Below are 18,384 nucleotides of genomic sequence, written 5' to 3'. Positions count from 1 at the left end.
TCCTCTGAGCTCGGGTCCTCTACCAGAGGCCTGGGAGCTTGAGGGTGTGTGTGTGTGTGTGTGTGTGTGTGTGTGTGTGTGTGTGTGTGTGTGTGTGTGTGTGCGTATATATATAAACTTTTAAGCATCTTATAATTCAAGTGCAGTAAGTACTTTCAGTAGATGTTTTTATGTAAATTTAATTTCAAACAAAGACGGTTGTTAAAGCCTACGCCTGCTGCTTTGTCATGTTTTCTTCCCAGGCACATCATATGCAAACAGAAAACTCCTCCCCACATTAGTAGGCTGTGTTAGTCATTAGACTATATTTAGCATCATTATAGACACACAAATGCACAAAAGAAAGCATAGACACATCATACATAATCAACAAGCTTTTGAATATCCTTGTATTTGTCCCTACTCCTGAACATTTTTTTTTTAGATTTTTGGTGCAGTGGTGTATCACAGATAAATAAAATGAGGAAAATGACAAATCTTGTTGCAATTCAGCTTCTTGCAAAGAAAACATGGATCAAGATTGTAGATGAAAGTTACTTTTAAACTTGCTACAGTTTGCAGGATAATCAAGCCGCCTACATGCCAACTGGGCTCTTTCACAGCAAAGCGGCTACACCAAAAAAGAGTTTAAGAATTGTTCAAATAACATAACAAAAGGTGTAATGGGTTCAGTAGGGCCTCAGAACCCAACAGTTATCAGAATGATAAGGTCTGATGTCACCTTGGATGCAAATTCAGTCCACAAAGACAATAATGCACAAACTTGGCTGATAAAACAGGGAAACAAAGTAAAATGTGGTGAAATTAGATCAAAATACAAAAGTCAGACACAACAAACAGAAATCAAAGATTATGACAATTTTAGTGCTTTTACACTAAACATCTAATGATTTTGTATTGTATGAGCCAACAAACCTGCCAACCGTCTCATCTCATGCATTTTTACTGTTTGTGTGATTCTATATCCAAGCACAGTTAACATACAAAGCAAACTCAAAAAGTCAAAGGTTTTACTATTTTGGTTTGCTTGTTGTTTTGTCGTGTGACTGTAAAAACTAAACATTTCATGCTGAATTATGTGTTTTAACAATAGGCTGATGATAATTTTATCAGCAACACGCTTTTGTCGTTTTTGCCTATTTCACAGGAATGCAGGTGTTGGAGTGGAATGGAGTCCCTCTAACAGGAAAGACTTACGAAGAGGTGCAGTGCATTGTGGGTCAGCCATGTGCAGAGGCGGAGCTCTGTGTGAGACTGTGAGTAACATCTGTCACCATTTACCTCACTGTCTCTCTGAAATTTCTGCCTATTTAGTTGCAATAAGGTGCCTGTTCTCCCCTCCCATCTTTTTCTCCCATGAACTCCACACCCCTTCAGCTGCCAAAATATGCCTCTGTGACATATTACTGCTAAAATACACTAGTTGTGATTCCATTATCTATTTAACACACTTTGTGTTTGGATTGAAACAGTGACCTTAACATGTTGTCTGACCCTGAACATCCACAAATTCTGGAGCATCATATCCAGCTAAAAGCTGGTATGTATAAAAACTTGTTTTTCTGCATGCATCTGTGCACCTATGTATATTTAGAATGTGATTTATTTTTTCACGTTTGTTTTTACAGGTGGGCAGCGTTCCCCTGGTGTAGATCCTAAGCAGTTGGCTGCAGAGCTGCAAAAGGTATCTGAGCAACAAGGCCCTGACATAGTTGGGACAGGACCAGGGGGCTTGGGGGTCCTCTCTGCATTGGAACGTTCTGCCCTCCTTCACTCAGGCACTGGGTCAGCGGCCTCCAGTGGGGTCCCAAGCCCTGGCCAGCCAGCCTCTCCTGCCATCAACAAGAAACAGCGTCAGAAGGTAAATCAATATAACTCATTTGGTACGTCCTTTACTTGCAGACATTCTACCCACAGCAGAGATGAGATGAGTTTTAAACAGAGCCTGATCAATCCTGTGTGAATTATTATGTACTTTGGATCCTAGAGTTTGATTTATATTTCGTGAAACAACCCTAAAGAAGGGTGGATGTGATGGTTATATGGTGTTCATCGGAGAATGAATAAACCGAACACTGTAGTGTATGTTCATTGGAGCAAAAGTTATTTATTAATGGAATGGGCAACATATGCACAAATGCTTATTTTTTAATACAGAAAAACAGAAAATATTGTATGTGTCCTTAATAAACGAGTTGTTTTGAGAGACACTGCAGAAAAGGAGTGAAAGAGGGGCTTGTGGAGTTACAATAAGTAGGAATTCAGACCAAAGCATTGCAGTTCCACTGCATATAGACCCAAACATTCATTTATTTATTTATTTATTTATTTATTTATTACAATTATTGCCAAAAAGCATTGTTACAACAAAAAAATAACCTACCAAACATAAATTCCCTTACCTTTTATGCTAAATTTTGTTAAAAAATAAAACATCAAGAAATACATTTTCTCTTCTAAAACAACAGTGTGCAAATAAACAATAAATGATAAAAAGGAAAAAAAATTGTATAGGTCCTCTGGACGAATAAATGATAAACACCTAATAAAACTCATTCACCATGCACTTACAGTGTTTTTACTGCTGTTTCAGCCAACAGAGATGATAAAAGCAGCTCATCCCATCACAGGAGAGATTCAGGTAAAAGCATTATAAAAACAAATCGCCACATGGTTTTATGCATCAGGCTGCAACAAAATACAAATGTACTCGTGCAGTGTGGTTTTCTCTAACTCTGCCTTCGCTTCACTCATTTCCCCACAGCTCCAGATAAACTATGACAGAAGCTTAGGAAATTTGATTGTGCACGTCCTGCAGGCTAGAAACCTGGCCCCCCGAGACAACGACGGTTACTCTGACCCTTTTGTGAAGGTCTACCTTTTACCAGGGAGAGGGTGAGCTCTGAGCGTGCCTTACTGCCCACCGATGTCTGTCTTTGTCTTTCTGCTTCTGTGCCTGTCTCGTTTTGTGTCCCCCAAGTTTTTTATAACTTTGTATGAACCCTGCTGTTTAACACTCACTAACCCCTTCAGCTTGTTTCAGAGAATGACAGAGGGCAGTTTTTTTTTTAAGTTTTTTTTTTTTTTTATGAAATCTGATTCAATTTGATTCTTTGGTTTGGATTTACAGATCCTTTGTCAAGTTTTTTTCATAAAAAACGTGGCAGATTACCTATATTTGCTCAAAATCTCTCCCGCTAGGTTTAGTTTTGACTCAGCTGAATATTTTTAGTACGTATCCCCCCGTGTTTCAGACTTCCTCCTCTCATCCCCGTCTGCCTCGCTCTCTTCCCGAGAGCGTGTGAATAGCTGGAGAGAGGATCGATAGAGCCTTTATCTGCTCTGTAACAATATCTGTTCTTAGATAATGACTCCATCAGGTCTGTTTATGAGATTATGGTCCCTCTCGACCTACATGCAGCACAGGTTAGAAATAAAAAGCTCATTGAGAGTACTTTTGCTCCTCTGCTTCATTCATTAGGGTATCTTTTATGTATTTAATTGGTGTTAGCAGGAAAGTGCTCATACAAGGTGCCTCAACAGCTGATTTTATGTTCAACTTGTCACACATCTATCAGTTGGGCACAGGAATGAAGAAAACACCTCTCTGAGAATGTTGATTGCCTCACCTTTCTATTCGTAACTGCTTTTTAAGCGCTCTGGGCTTCTCTGACAGTTTTTCTTTTGTATGTTTTTCTTTCTTTCTTGTTTGTGTGATCTGCCCTCCTCTTCCTCTTCTGGGCTCCCTCAGTCAAGTCATGGTTGTCCAGAATGCAAGGTAGTGTGGTGCTGATCTTTGCTTTCAGTTGACATTTTATTTTGCTTTCAGATCGAACGTTTTTTCATCCTTTTGTTGTGGCCTTTGTTGTTTGTCCGGTTTATTTTAATGTATGTGAGAACACGTGTGTCATTGCAACTCTTTCAACTCCATGGACAGGTTTCACCTTCTACCTATGAGTTCACTTTGATTTTGCAACAGCATCTTAGTCACTAGCTACAAATCAAACATGTCTTGTTTATGATTTCACATCTGGATATCAACCATTACAAGCATCTACAAATTCAGTTTATTTAATCAGTTTATTTTGGTCTGTAAGTATTTGCCGCAGAGTAAGACTGAATGAAGGTGTGTCTAGTTACGTATCTTAATGCGATGTGTTACTGATGACTTTCCATGCTAACTAAATCATCAGTGCTGATAACAAGAGAAGGACCAAGTATGCCCAGAGGACCTTAAACCCAGAGTGGAATCAGACTGTCATCTACAAAAACATCCATTTGGAACAGGTACTGTGCAAACACTCACATACTGCATATTTCCCAACATATTCTTATCTTGGTTTTTACATTCTTTAAATACCATACTGTGTAATGTTAAAAAAAAGTAATATTTGTTATTTGTTTTTGTTCTAAAATCTTGCAACAGAAATTACCATAAAGCCAAAGGGACTGTAGGCTTATAAGGAAGGAAAGCCACCATTGTTCTAAAGATAATAAATGTGTTTTTAAAGTCATTGTGTAACGTTTAAGTTCAAACTCAGTAAGTACTTGGTTCAGTAAGGATTGGCAAATAACCAAACTGAAGTACTTGTACTCATACTCCGTAAAAAAAAACTGGCATTGGGACACCACAAGTTTTTTGATAAGGTTATTTTACACTATTCTCACCATATCTATTCTGCACACGTCACCAAATCATACTTATAAACTTACACTTTCTTGTCTGACATGCATGCAGGATGCTGTGTAAAACAATGTTGTTGTTTTTTTCTCTCCTCTCTCCATTAAGCTAAAGAAGAAGACGTTGGAGGTAACAGTGTGGGACTATGACAGATCTTCCTCCAATGACTTTCTTGGAGAAGTAAGCGCTTCTGGAAAATGTCAAAATCTCAAGTTTTTGTCTTAAATTATTTTTTTTCTTGATGCGATAAAATGTTAATCTTTTTTTATTTGTACAATATTTTAAAACATGCTTTATTTGATGTGCCTAAAGAAATAAGTAAAGCACAGGCTTATAAATACTATAGTAACCCTTGTTATCATCCTTCAAACAAACTCTTCTCCTTGTCTTCTTGATGTGGCTAATATGTGATGTGTTAAAGCAAAAGATCCTGCATTCCTGAAAGCAAGCTCTGGAATAATAATGGTAAAACCATCATCAAGTCAAAACTAAAAGGAAAATTTAATGAATGATGTGTGAAGTAATAAGTTGGGGTTGGTAATCTTGACTTGAATACAGTCAGCAGTTTTGCAGTGCATTTTAAAATGTCATCTGTGTCTTTCATTTGCTGTATAGTATAATGATGTCATGAGGCTAAGTAGATGGTGTGTATAAAAGCTGCACACTGCAACAGTCAAGCATGGCACTGTGCACTGCATCCTGGAGTCAGCAGCCATAGAGCAAATGGAGCCTGCCGACACCAGCATCAACAGCTTATTGTGACTTTCTTACCCTTTTGAGATGCAAAAGCACAATATAAAAATAAAATAAGTATTCACAATAAATGAACTTGAATAATAATTGATATTGTTTTGTCTAAACATTAAAATTCATGTAGCATTTTAAAATATGTGCAACTCAAACTGCAACAAGGCAACTCTGTGAATCTGAAATCAGTTTGTTTACAAGACATTTGGTTTTGAGACACTTAGATGTTTTTTGCTGGATAAAATTGATTGCTCAAATGCAAGACGTTGTGTTAAGTTAGTAAAAATACTCAACAAAAAGTGCATATTAAGTAGATTAATTTCTTGGTCGCTGCTAATAAAAAAGGAATTGTTTAATTTCCATGTTGTTCAAAAGGAGCTATGAGAGAAGCATTAATGCTCTGTAATGCAGCATTTTAGAGAATTTAAACAATTATTTTCATGGCTGCTTCTTATTTGCAGCTCCTGCAATTAAAACAACTTTTTGTGCTCACCCCCAGAGGTGTAGAAAGAGTAAAACAAAAATAAGGCAACAAAAATACAGAGTATGAAAACAGAAACATGGTTATAAAAAGGAAAGAAACAAACAAAAAAACTGGTGCACAAAAATCTACAAAACATGATCAACACTGATAAAACAAAGGCCTGACAAAACCCCGAAGATCATAACACTTCCTGTTGAATCACAGTTTTGAAGTTGTGGGTCATTCGTTTGTCATCACTTATTGTCACTTTGTGTGTGCATTGTTTCAGGTTCTGATCGACTTGTCAAACACAGCCCAGCTGGACAACACTCCTCGCTGGCTGCCTTTAAAAGAGCAGAGTGAAAGCATAGAACACAGCAGAGCCCACCACGCGGCCCAAGCTCCACCAGGTTCTGGGCCAGGTCAGGGACACGGCCAGGGCCACATATCTGGGTCTGGACCGTGGCATGGGATGGGTCCAGGTCAAGCACCAGGCCAGGGAGATGACAGCCAGGATTCACCCAAAAACTCTGTGATTAAGAGCAGAAGCCATGGGATATTCCCTGATCCAGGCAAAGGTAAAAAAAAAAATGCCTCACTGATATGATTTCCACTTCACAATCTATCTCTTCAATGTCCTGATGCATCTCAGTAATCCAGGTAAAAAATCAAAAGGAAAAAAAATTGTAAAGGTCTTCTGGACGGGTTCTTCTCTAATGAAACGTTTCGTCTCTCCTCCAAGAGACTTCTTCAGTCTGAGAGTTTCAGGCAAAATTCAGACTTTTAAGCCCTGCCTCCATGTGACTGATACTCACATCACATGGCTATCGTTGACACCTAATTAACACTTTTATTGTTAACAGGGGGTGGAGTGATACTGGCAATAGCCGCGCTTTAGGAGGGGGACAACTGAAAACGGAGGCCTCCACCTCTGTTTAATAATGGACGGTCTTTCTTCACAAAAATGGCTTCTTTTACTCCTCTCTCAAACCAACGTTCCTCTCTATCAAGAATGAGAACATCCTCATCTCTGAAAGAGTGACCGCTGGCCTGTAAATGAGTGAAAACTGCAGAGTTCTGGCCATTAGATGTAGCTTGTCTGTGTTGGGACATTCTTTTGAACAGTGGTTGCTTTGTTTCCCCGATGTATAACTGGTCGCAGTCCTCCTGGCACTTAACAGCATATACAACATTGCTCTGTTTGTGCCGGGGAACCGGATCTTTGGGGTGAACCAGCCTTTGCCGTAATGTGTTTTGGGGTTTGAAAGCCACTGGGACATCATGTTTAGAAAATAAACATCTCAGTTTCTCCGAAACACCCGCAACATACGGAATAACCACTGGTTTGGGTYTGGGGTCTTCATTTTCACCTGAAGGTTGCATGGAATCCTGTCTGTGTTTCCTGTCTGCTTTCAGGAAAGCCCAGTCAGGATAACCACACTGCYCCAGGGCCTGTCGTGTGTGTGATTTCTCTTTCTGTTTGGCTCCTGGGTTTGTAGGGACACTGTCTGCTCTGTTGTACAGAGTCCTGATCACTCCTAACTTGTGTTCCAGTGGGTGGTGGGAGTCAAAACGCAAATATTGGTCTGTGTGGGTGGGCTTACGATATACGCCAGTTTCCAACCATCCTCCATCCGAAACCGAGACATCGCGATCCAGGAACGCCAACCTGCCATTTTTTTTTATCTCTTCAATGCTATCTCTTCAATCTTTGTTGATGGATTGTTTGAACCATGAAACCTACATAAATACTCTCAACAGGCTTCCATAATCCTGTTTTATATGGTTAATAAAATAAAGTTGTCACAACTATCTTTGTCCTTTGGATGGTCCTAATGATTCCTGATTCCATTTCCTTTTAGAGGCAAGGTCAAAAAATGCACATGTTTTAAATGAGGTAGCTAACCAGAGTTCTTTCTGGACGAAATAGTCTTAACTTCTCTAAGAATTTTAATGTCCTTATTACAAAATTTACTAAGAATTTCTGACAGGACTAATATCAACCACTATATAAATATCAAACCTATGAACTTGAATTAGTGTTATGAATTTTCCGTTCACAGGGAGCACTTTTACAAGAAAGCTTTATTTTGAAATAACCTCGTGAAAACGCATTAGCCACATTTTCATTCAACTGTAATGCAATTTTTTAAAATTATTATTATTTTTTTCCAGACATGCAAATGTTGCCTTTGGAAAAGTCACACAGCAGTCCCGGCAGCTCTAAGTCCTCATCTGATGGCCAGCTGCGCTCCCATGGCCCGTCCCGAAGTCAAAGCAAGAGCAGCGTCACTCAGGCCCACCTTGAGGATGCTGGGATAGCCATTGCTGCCGCAGAGGCTGCCGTGCAACAATCCCGCCTGCAACCAAGTAAATCCTTCCCCTACCCGTGACATGCTTCCTGTGACATGCTTCCTTATCCCTCCCCCTCCAGTGCATGCAAGTTTTGTTGGGATTAAAAGCCTGATCTGGAAGTGCACTGACCTCCTTTCCGGCTTACATTTAAACTTGTGCCCACAATATATTAGCTTTTTAATCTTACCCTATTAAATATTCATCTAATTTAGAACGACTGTAAGCAAATTCAAAAACAGATGAAGTAAAACAGGACATATAATAGGTTTGAAATTTACTGATACTTTTTTCCTCAGTTATTTTAACATTGCATGTTTAAAATATGACACAACCTGTGCTTAAAACAGTTAAAAGTATTTGCGTTTTTTATTAGTTGTTTTTATAATTTAAATATCACATACAATGATAGACGACATCATGAGAGAACATTTTGAGTTGCTAACACAGCGAAAACTAAAAAAAAAAAAAAAAAAAAATTATATTTTTGGCCCCCAAAGAACGGGTCAGACCCCTCTGTTTCTGCAAGAATTCTGCATGTGCAAATCCCCAGCACATGGTTTCTACAGAGCCCCAGTGTTGATCCTCAGAGTAGAAACCAATGGCTTTCCCTCACATGATGTCTATTTTTCTATGTTAACATAATTAAAATGCCATCCATTAATATTCCTGTTTAATCCTTAGTCTTATTTCCTTTAATCAAGTAAACAGTTTGCAATGCTTCTCTGAGATAAGTTGATGGAGCATTTTAAGCATGCAGTAACATAACTCCTTGCTCCTGGCCACTGAGTACTGAGTACTGCAGTACTGCTGCTGTCTATATGCATGTCTCATATGAATGAACTCCCCCCCAAAAAAGTAACAAAAAACTAAGACACACACAGGTACACTCAGTTATGGCACATAGTCTTCCCACCCTGCCCAGTCCTTTCCCATCCCCACTGCCTTAAGCAAAAGGGACACAAATGTGAGACTGACCGAGTCAAACCAGGAAACGCAGAAACACCGAGAAGTTTCAAAAGTCAACAGGAGTCTCACTCTGCATTCACGGGCCAATGAGAGTAAAGCTTTCGGCTAACCATGAGAGGAGCAGAGCTTTCGAGGGAAGGTGAGACGATATAGGAAAAGTTTATTCCATATATGCATTCCTACAGTATACATAACAAATCCTACGCTTTGTATATAAAATGCCATAAAACAACATCTTAAAATGTAGCTGAGAAAAAATTGTCAAACAGAGAACTATGATGATAATAAACAAGCAAAAAAAGTTATTTTCCATTTAGTAATTTCCATATAAAGTAGTTCTAAGTTTGTGAATGTCTGAGAGTGTTTATTCTAGTAGTTTTCCTCTATTTTTATACTTCAGAGTCATTGCTAATTTTACATTTTTCACTTCCATTTTTTACTTACTGTGTAACAAAAACAGCAGCCATGGTTTGAGAACAACCAATAAAATCAAAGAATGAGCATTTGTATCAATGCACACTAAGTTCTGTTTGATTTGTTAGCTTTGTGGTTCTCCAATGAAGATATCCACTGTGTATTAAGTGAGGTTAGTTACTCTCTGCACAGCTAAATGCAATAAAACACTTTCGTCTACACTGACCTTGGTGAAGGTTGAAGGTGAAAGTGTCAGCTGGAGTGTTTTGAAAAGTGCTTTGTCATTGGAAATGCATTGAAATGATGGATAGACAGAGAGATGTAAACAAAAAATGGACTGGCTGCCTGACTGATTCTCAGCCTCCCAGCATCCCACTTTGTCTTGTCTCCCACAGGACTGGGACACAGGCTGGCCGATGTCTCAGGGTCAGTGGTCCTGTCTGCCCCGAGCCTTGTCGGAGATGCGTATGGAGGTCTGGATGGGGAGGAAGGGGTGGGCATCGGAGTGGACAGTGCCATTTTCCAAGTCCCACGCATGTGAGTATGCCCCTTTTAACACACTGTACATCCAGCAGTGCTTTAACATAATCCCACAGTACTTTGTGACTACAGCAGTACTGTTTGTTTCTTTCTTTCTTTTTTATTTAAATTTTTTTTACAGCGGTAAAGCTATTCCTAACGGTACAGACAAAAACCAACAAATCACCCCAGAGAATGAAGGCAAGCCCCGTTTCTTTTCTTTCTCAGTTGCAGGCTGCCCCCTGCAGAGTACAATGTGCAAAATCACTTTCCATTACTCATTTAGTCACAATTAAACTGGGTTTTCAGAATAAACTGTTGTGTCAAATGTTAAGTTAAGTAGTTATTGTCAAATTAACTCTGAGTAATGACTCGGTGCATGGCTTGTCGTTGTGGGAGGGAAGTGGTTGTCACACTATCTCACTCATTGCCATAACTATATCTGCATTTCATGTAGCTCATGTGTCACGGTGCCTCCCCTCCATCTCCCATTTCGTCTAGTAACAAAGTGCTCAGGGTCAATTAAGGCTATAGCCTGGTTATTGTTACACAGGCGATAGTCAGGAGGTTGTTTCCATGGTGTCTGATTGTCTCTTTTACTGCTTTTTACTCAGCTTGTCGAGTAAAAGCTCTTATGCCTAATTAGCTGCAGACATGTCACAGTCAATAAGAGCTGTGTGAAACTTCAGCGACGGCCTCAAACCTTTTCATTCTTGAAAAGGCTCGAGTTTGATGATTTAAATGTGTTAAATTATTTACCATAGCTTTAGTAACAGCAGTACATATTACTTTAAGGTGCAACTAGGCAACTCCACCTGCAGTTACCGAATGCAAGGTTTAGAGGGAGATTTAAAGACATGAAAGTCACAAACATCACTCCTTTTCTCTTTGCTTTTATTATTAGGTGGTAAAACACAAGTAATAGGTGAAATCAAGGTTGCTCTTAAGAAAGAGGTGAAGACAGAGGGGGATCAGCTGGTCTTGGAAATCCTTCAGTGCAGAAACATCACGTACAAGTTCAAAACCCCAGACCACCTGCCAGGTCAGGAAATTCTGCATGTTTCTTTGATTATTTAAGGGATGGGCAGCTTAAATGACGTAAGAAGACACACTAAGAGGGACACATAGCACTCCACACTTACCCATATGTGATTAAATGGCCATTTTAAAAGTGTTTGTGTATTTATGTTTATTAAACCAAAATAAAAAGTTAAACTCACCCATGGGCTGCCAGTTGCCCATCCCTGGATTGTCTGAATATGCATTAATTTTTTCAGTATGGATATGAAATTGTGTTATAATATTTTCAGTCATGTTATCTTATAATGACATTAAATATGTTTCTGCTCAACCCTCTTGGAACTTTTCTAACCACAGACCTGTATGTGAAGCTGTACGTGGTGAACGTCGCCACTCAGAAAAGGATCATCAAGAAAAAGACGAGAGTTTGCCGCCATGACAGAGAGCCTTCTTTTAATGAGACCTTCAGATTCCCCCTCAATCCAACGGGACATTCCATACAGGTTAGCATGGTTACAGTTAAACTTCCAAACTTAAACTTTGTCAAATCACAAAACTTTTTTTGACTTTTTTATTGTCGTGTACTAATAAACTTTACAAGACACTGTTGTGTACAGTAAAATGACAAATGCTTTGCTCCCCTTCCCCCCCCCATCTACTTCTTTCCAGCTTTTCTTGGTGTCTAATGGTGGCAAGTTTTTGAAGAAAACCTTGATAGGGGAAGCTTACATCTGGCTTGACAAAGTGGACATGAGGAAGAGAGTGGTCAGCTGGCACAAGCTGTTTGCCAGTCCCAACCAGACCATTCCCTAAACGCAATTTCTGCAGACCGGTAAAAGTGAATGCGGAGATGAGATCTGGCAAAAGAATAGTTGAAAAAAAAATTGATGTGTTTTGTTTATGGAGTTTTTAAGTGGTTAAAAAAAGAAATAATATGAGAGTAACATTGCATGTTTATCAGTCTAACACTGCCAACACACATATTCACCGTCTCCCTTGTCGATTCTCTGCAGACTGCTTGAATGCAAGCATGCAAATACCAAGGCAGGTACTGAGAGGTACTCTACAGCAATATGGCTTTAGGGCAAACATGTTTTCTCTTACCATGGCTCAAATTCTACAATCCATATGAGACTTTGTTTTGATGCTGCACGGCTGAGCAATCACATCTTTCAGAGAGACAGATAATTAAAAAGAAGAGAATGATCAAAAGCAACATGTCATCTTTATGAGAGTCTATATTATGAAGGATGTGGATTGCTTTGGTGTACAAAAAGAACAAAACAATGGATAATTTTATTCATATGACAGACTTTCTATTCATAAAACAGTATAAAACATTACAAAGCCTAAAGAGAACTCAGTAAGACTGTTGACCTTTGCAATGGGATGAAGATTAAATGTACAGCAGATATCCCACATGCAGATAACAGAGCATATCAAAGAATTGTACAGTGTGATATTTGTAAAACATGAAAAAAATATAGCTTATGCAGAATATATCTAGAGTACCAGATTTGTTCTCTTATAACTAGATTATATATGAGACGAGGCGGACTAAAGTTCTTGCAAGATTGAGGCTGTGGGTGGCGCACTGACAATCCAGTAAGCAGTCCTTACTGTTAGGTGAATGTGGACCTATGTGAGCTCAAGGATGGTCATTATCACATTCAGTGGCTCCTTCAGGCCTCTGATCACACCGATGCACCTTCTGTGTCGATCAGGGCTGTGATCGTAGGTCGTGTCATCATCCAGGGACAGATTATTATATCATTATATCTCCGGGCAAGTTGGAATTCCAGTAAGAATGAGCAGCATCTCGTGCTCTTTCACCCAAAGCACATGCTGTGTTGAATGTCACAACTATTTAGGAATAAGGCTCATTATATTTATGTCATGTGTGTGACATTTTTACTTTTAGGTTGCTGTAGGAGCTTAAAGCTCTATATTTTATTAAGGCCCTTCACTGTTTTTGTGGACGAGCAATTTAAAACAAGTCGTGTCAAAACCAAAGGTGGATCCACCGCATTGATTATTGGCAGGTCTGCTTTGTGTGTATTTGTGAATCCCTTTGATTTCAGTTTGACTGTGGAAATCGTTTTCAAATTAAGATAAAAAAAGAAATAAATTAGTTAGTTGTCAAGGTTCTTCTGTGTGTCTGTGAAAAAAAAAGTTGAACATTTTTCGTTTGTGTCAGTGACTCCCGTGAAACACAGTGAACCAGCATCTTTCACTGCCTGTGATCAAAATGTTCTCTCAGGCCCAAGAGTTCAGCCATGGCGATGATTCAGAAGAGCGCATGGGGGCAGGGGGGCCGTGTCTCGATATTATTGTGTATGCAAGAAGACCCGTGTCCATGTACTTGTTCATGTTCGTCTGTCTGTATTTTACCACCAAACCAACAAAATCAAAGAAAAGAAAAGAAATATCAGCAAATTTAGGTTTAAAATGGGGCTGATGCAACTTTTAGGAAACAACACACAAAGAGCAAGATGTCACCTATACAATCAAGTTTAATGCGGGTGGGACCATTTTTAAACATTAATAAATATTTACCCGTGCCAACTTTTTATTTCACTTGTATTTGTTGGACTTCTGTTTTGTACATTTGATTCCATATTCATTTGTTCTTTTAATGTAATTCTATGCAACATAAGTATTTGAATGCATTTGAGTTAAAAAAAAATTTAATGTTTGGTCTGTCTAAAAAAACGTCTTAGGAGAAAAAAACAACCATATTTGTACACTGGTGAGAGAAAATATCTTAATTTTTTACTTATTTTAATATATATTGATGTTAACACTTGTTAACATCTATATGGATCTTGTGCACTTTATTACAATGTTTATTTTTGTTGTCTGATTTGAACTGTCACATGCAATGGGTACGTTTTTGTGTTTCTGCACTGAAATGGACTGAGTCATGACGTATGTGGTGGTGGCAGAAAAAAAGTCATCAATTGTGGTGTGCATTTTGTATCTTTGTGGCAAAAAGATGAATAGGAATACAAACATGTTGTTCCATTAAAAAAAAATGCACAATCTTCCGTGGAATCACCCTCAACTACTTCTCGCTCTAGTGTACTTCTCAGTCTGTGCACTCAGTGCAGTAAGTAAGACATCTTATTGCTCAGTCATGACTGTTTGACCTCTCATGTTTCATTAGACTTACTTCAAACTAAAAACTGTTTGTTCTGATCAGCTGTTGCCTGTGATCGTGAAACCATTCATTTGTTGTCGTACTGAGGGGTGTGAATGTGACTCAAGTTGTCTGACACGTGTACATAAAGTGTTTATTTTCTACAATGATTGAATATTTATATTGTCCGAGGTTTGAGCATGTGAGTGTTTAAAAAAGAAAATAAAAAATCACAAAAGACTTATAACTGTACAGCCAATGGGTGTCAATAGTTGTACAAGGGGAGTTTTATCAAAACGTGCTGTCAACCATTGACTGTTTGTGCAATTATGTCTTCTAACCTGCAGAAACAACTCATAAGAAGAAAAAAAAAGTAACTTCAGTAGTTGTCTAAAAGTTTTTGTTCTGAATGTTGCATGTTTTGTTGATGTTTTGTCTGTATATTTTTGCCCACAGATTATGTTTAAAAAGAGAGAGAATATGTATAGATTTATCTGTATGCTAAGAGTAAAGAGAAATGCTTCTACAATTGACTCGTTTTTCACTCCGTGTAAAAACAGAGCATACGATGTTATGGTTTTTGTGATTGTACACAGGATGTGTTGAGATATGCAAATTGTGCTGTAAAAATATTGAAGTTTCATTTGAATCAAAAGAATAAATATTAAGAGCTATATTGCATATCCAAAACTGGGCTTTGTTGAGTTTTTTTATTTAGCTGTAATTTGAAGACATGACCACAAGGTGGCAGCATTGATCCAAACATTTAATTAAGGCTCATAATTGCAGAGGAAAGTTTCCATTGCGTAAATATACTTTTAGCGTGTTCTATCTTTAAGAACCACCATTATAATGTGGTTAAAGTAGCAACAGTTTTTTTTTCTAAAGTAAAGTCTGTTGTTTAAGCTGCTGCATTCTTAGACGATGGTTCTGGTTTCCTTCTGAGCCCTCATGCATTGGACTTTCCATTTAGTTTCCTCTCTATACCTATGATGTTTTGTAGGATTGAAAAAACTCTGTGTAGTGCAGAGATGATGCAAAGGATGCTTCATGATTATGCCTGTCTTTCCTTTGGGCACATCCCATACTCCAACAGCTGGCTCATCTGTCCTGCTAGGCGTTAATAACATATCTCAACAGGTTTGAATGATGCTAAGATCTTATCCAGTTCAGCTCTTCCAATATAAAACTGCCTCAGATCTCCATGTGACCATCATAATGGTCTTTGGTTATTATTTTTTTTTCAACTCTCAGATCCTACCAGCATGGGATATTGGTTTTATGTCCACGTTTTTTTAAAAAAAAAAAACCTTTTTCAGTCTCAGCTTTGAGTGGATGTATTCTCATTTTACCCAGTCACAGATGTCAGAGTACATCCTCTCGTATTCTGTATATTTTCAAGTGTTGTGAGTCTTTGCTTGGCTGACTATCCAGTGTCTCTTACTTAATTTTCAGTCCATCCTAATTGGGGCCATATGTTGTCAGCCTTTTAGCCTTAGTTTGTCAGAAGAGGCTGCTGCTTTCATTCTCATGTGACATCGTAGGTCAGCTGGCCTCATGTTGTTAATTGCAGTTTGGTCTACTTTCTCAAATTAGTGTACTCCACTTATCATTAACATGTTCGGATATTTTGTATCTGACACAAATCTAGTTTAACAAAAAAGCATCTAAAATGGCATGCTGACAGTTTGTTTTTTACTTGAGTTGCTTTTTGAGGCAGAAAGCCAAGTTGTTTGCTCTGACCAGATTTTAAACTTTTGATCTTTTGTCCCAAGGTGGAAGGAATGACATCCATCTGTTTTCATTACCTGTACAGCAAATGATACTGAATAACTGGAAGCACACAAACTGCATCTACATGTGCACATTTTTGTTGTGGTTATCATGCATTACCTGCAGATGGCTGCATTTTCTAACAAAAACACCAGTAGTAGTAAAGGTAATGCTTGAAAAGTGGTGTTTTTAAACATATGTCTGGTTAGAATCATTAGATTTTCTGCCAGATTATGTTTTTTAAATGTGAAATTGTCTGTCATCATATATGAAGCGTGTTTTCCAACAAATACCCATATTGATAATGTTTTTTTCCCAAATTTTTTAAATAAAAATAAACAGTGAGTATACAACACACAAAACTATAATCGAAAATAGATGTACTGAATAGTAAAAACAGGTTGATTCTCATGAGATGTGTAACTAAGCTGACACATTCTATTGAAGGTGTTGCTGAAAATTATTAAGAAAGCAGTAAAATAGATTGAATAAGGGTGTCAATTCAGTTTCATGTCTGTTACAGTGTGTTCCTCCACTCAGCACCTCCGCTCCAGATTCTCACTGTTCACTTTTTCCTTTCCCATCCCATGGTGCATCAGGCTTTTTTTCAGCCATGTGAGAAAAGTGTGGATGGAAAAAAAAAAAAAACATGTGGAGTCGGTGATGTGACAGGAGGCGCGAGAACTGAGCAGAAACTGAGCGGCGATGAGCAGCGGTGCAGTACAGTTAGAGCAATGGATAGGTGGCAAGGGAGAGACAAAGAACGAATGAGGGGAGGGGGGAGGGCTGGGTGAGAGGCCGAGAGAGATGGTGTGTGGTTGCCAAGCAACGATTGATAACCAAATCCCCAAGCATCTTGCTTCTGCTACCCTGCCCTCTCTCTGGGTCTGAACCAGACAAATAAACACAGATACATCACATACATCACAGAAAAGCAGAGATTACAGTAACTGCTCTTGCATCATGGCTGCGTTATGAATATTTTAATTGTGTGCAAGAGCTTACATATAACCTTTATTGCATTTGTGCAGCACACTGTCACAAATTCAATCTAATAAAGCAGACATGACGGATGGCACTGAGATTCATCAGGATGTTACTGTATTTTTTTCTGGATTTTGCACAAAACAACAAGAAGAACAAAAATGTTTGACAAAAACAGTAAATTTTCTCGCCCCAGAAGTCATTTCCAACCCGGACAATCCTGTTTGCTGTCACAGCATTACGGCTGGAGAAGTATTTGTAATAAAAGCCAAGTGGATTATCTTTCCTTCTATCTGCAGGAGACATTGAAATGTTGTGAGGCGTTTTAAAAAGCAAACCTTGAATTTATATTCAGGATGTGTTTGATCGTGTGGGTGGTAGTCAGACCCTTCTTGTAGCAGGTGTTTCTTCATAGGGAAGAAAAAAAATGTTGCTTACAACCTGCTCACAAAATAGGGAGGGGGAAAAATGCACCAAAGCTCTTTTGGAAATTTTTAAAAGTTCACTTTTTTGTGTTTAATTAGGATGTCGGCTGACACCTGAGCTGATATGAAATTAATTAATGAATACAAGGTGTTTGTAGGATGTAATCTAACCATCTGAACAACAGATGGGAGGTATTGTTGGGTTCTGAATACTTTCACATTGCATCCATTTTGTTGTCTGAGTTAATGAGAGAATGATCTGAGATGCATAACAGATGGAAGGAACAACACAGAATATAAGAAAGTAAGTAAGAAAAGGATATCAACTTTAAAACAAAAGTCTCTTACAGTCTTACACAGCAACTTTTGATATAAAAAGAGAAGTTTAAACTTGTCAGTCATGACATCAATAAAGCACAGAGCATAAAGAAATGGGCAAAAGTCTTTGTCCCTGCAGGCTAATAGCCAAAGAGGAACTGTTTCAAATGAAATAAGAGAGAACTACATCAGCTACTCATACACTGACACTTCTGTGCAGCATGTTTGTGTTGCTACAATGAAGAAATCAATCAGGAGTTGAGTAAAATTAGGAGACGAGATCAGGTGAACATTCGCAGCCTCAGCACCATCAGTGTGAATACAGTGAATACTCAGCACATGCTGTAGTAACACTGGTTCAGTTGAGAAAACAGAGACAAAGCAAATGGTGTGACTCAAAGTTTGAATTCGATGTTAGTCGATGTTAATGTTCTTTCAAGTCAGAATGTCATTTCTCAGAAAAGATATTTTATAAATCAGATTTTTAAAAATTGTTTTAAACGGGCCCTGCTTATGCCTTTTCCCTCATACTCTGTGTTCCAAGTCAGAACTTTTCAAAGCGGGGACCGCGGCCCACTGG

General features: G+C 38.5%; 1 protein-coding gene across 4 annotated transcripts in view; it reads left to right on the top strand.

Annotated features, from left to right (window-relative positions):
- Positions 1–14,994, top strand: part of pclob (piccolo presynaptic cytomatrix protein b) — a 63,383-nt gene extending 48,389 nt beyond the window's left edge. For 3 of the 4 annotated variants that reach the window (XM_014012361.1, XM_014012359.1, XM_014012358.1), the window contains 15 exons: positions 1,148–1,256; positions 1,473–1,540; positions 1,629–1,861; positions 2,594–2,641; positions 2,765–2,895; positions 3,752–3,778; positions 4,194–4,287; positions 4,790–4,861; positions 6,181–6,469; positions 8,067–8,261; positions 10,022–10,163; positions 10,288–10,346; positions 11,050–11,187; positions 11,523–11,668; positions 11,835–14,994. In XM_014012361.1, the coding sequence (XP_013867815.1) occupies positions 1,148–1,256; positions 1,473–1,540; positions 1,629–1,861; positions 2,594–2,641; positions 2,765–2,895; positions 3,752–3,778; positions 4,194–4,287; positions 4,790–4,861; positions 6,181–6,469; positions 8,067–8,261; positions 10,022–10,163; positions 10,288–10,346; positions 11,050–11,187; positions 11,523–11,668; positions 11,835–11,978 (1,895 nt within the window). In that variant the 3' untranslated portion in view covers positions 11,979–14,994. The remainder of the gene's footprint in view (positions 1–1,147; positions 1,257–1,472; positions 1,541–1,628; positions 1,862–2,593; positions 2,642–2,764; positions 2,896–3,751; positions 3,779–4,193; positions 4,288–4,789; positions 4,862–6,180; positions 6,470–8,066; positions 8,262–10,021; positions 10,164–10,287; positions 10,347–11,049; positions 11,188–11,522; positions 11,669–11,834) is intronic. The other variant, XM_014012360.1, reaches the window with a different exon arrangement.
- The last annotated feature ends 3,390 nt before the right edge of the window (positions 14,995–18,384 follow it).

This window comes from Austrofundulus limnaeus, unplaced genomic scaffold (assembly GCF_001266775.1).
Source record: "Austrofundulus limnaeus strain Quisiro unplaced genomic scaffold, Austrofundulus_limnaeus-1.0 Scaffold90, whole genome shotgun sequence".
NCBI lineage: Eukaryota > Metazoa > Chordata > Actinopteri > Cyprinodontiformes > Rivulidae > Austrofundulus > Austrofundulus limnaeus.
Note: the sequence above shows the minus strand (reverse complement) of the source record. Positions and strands in the feature narration are given on the sequence as shown.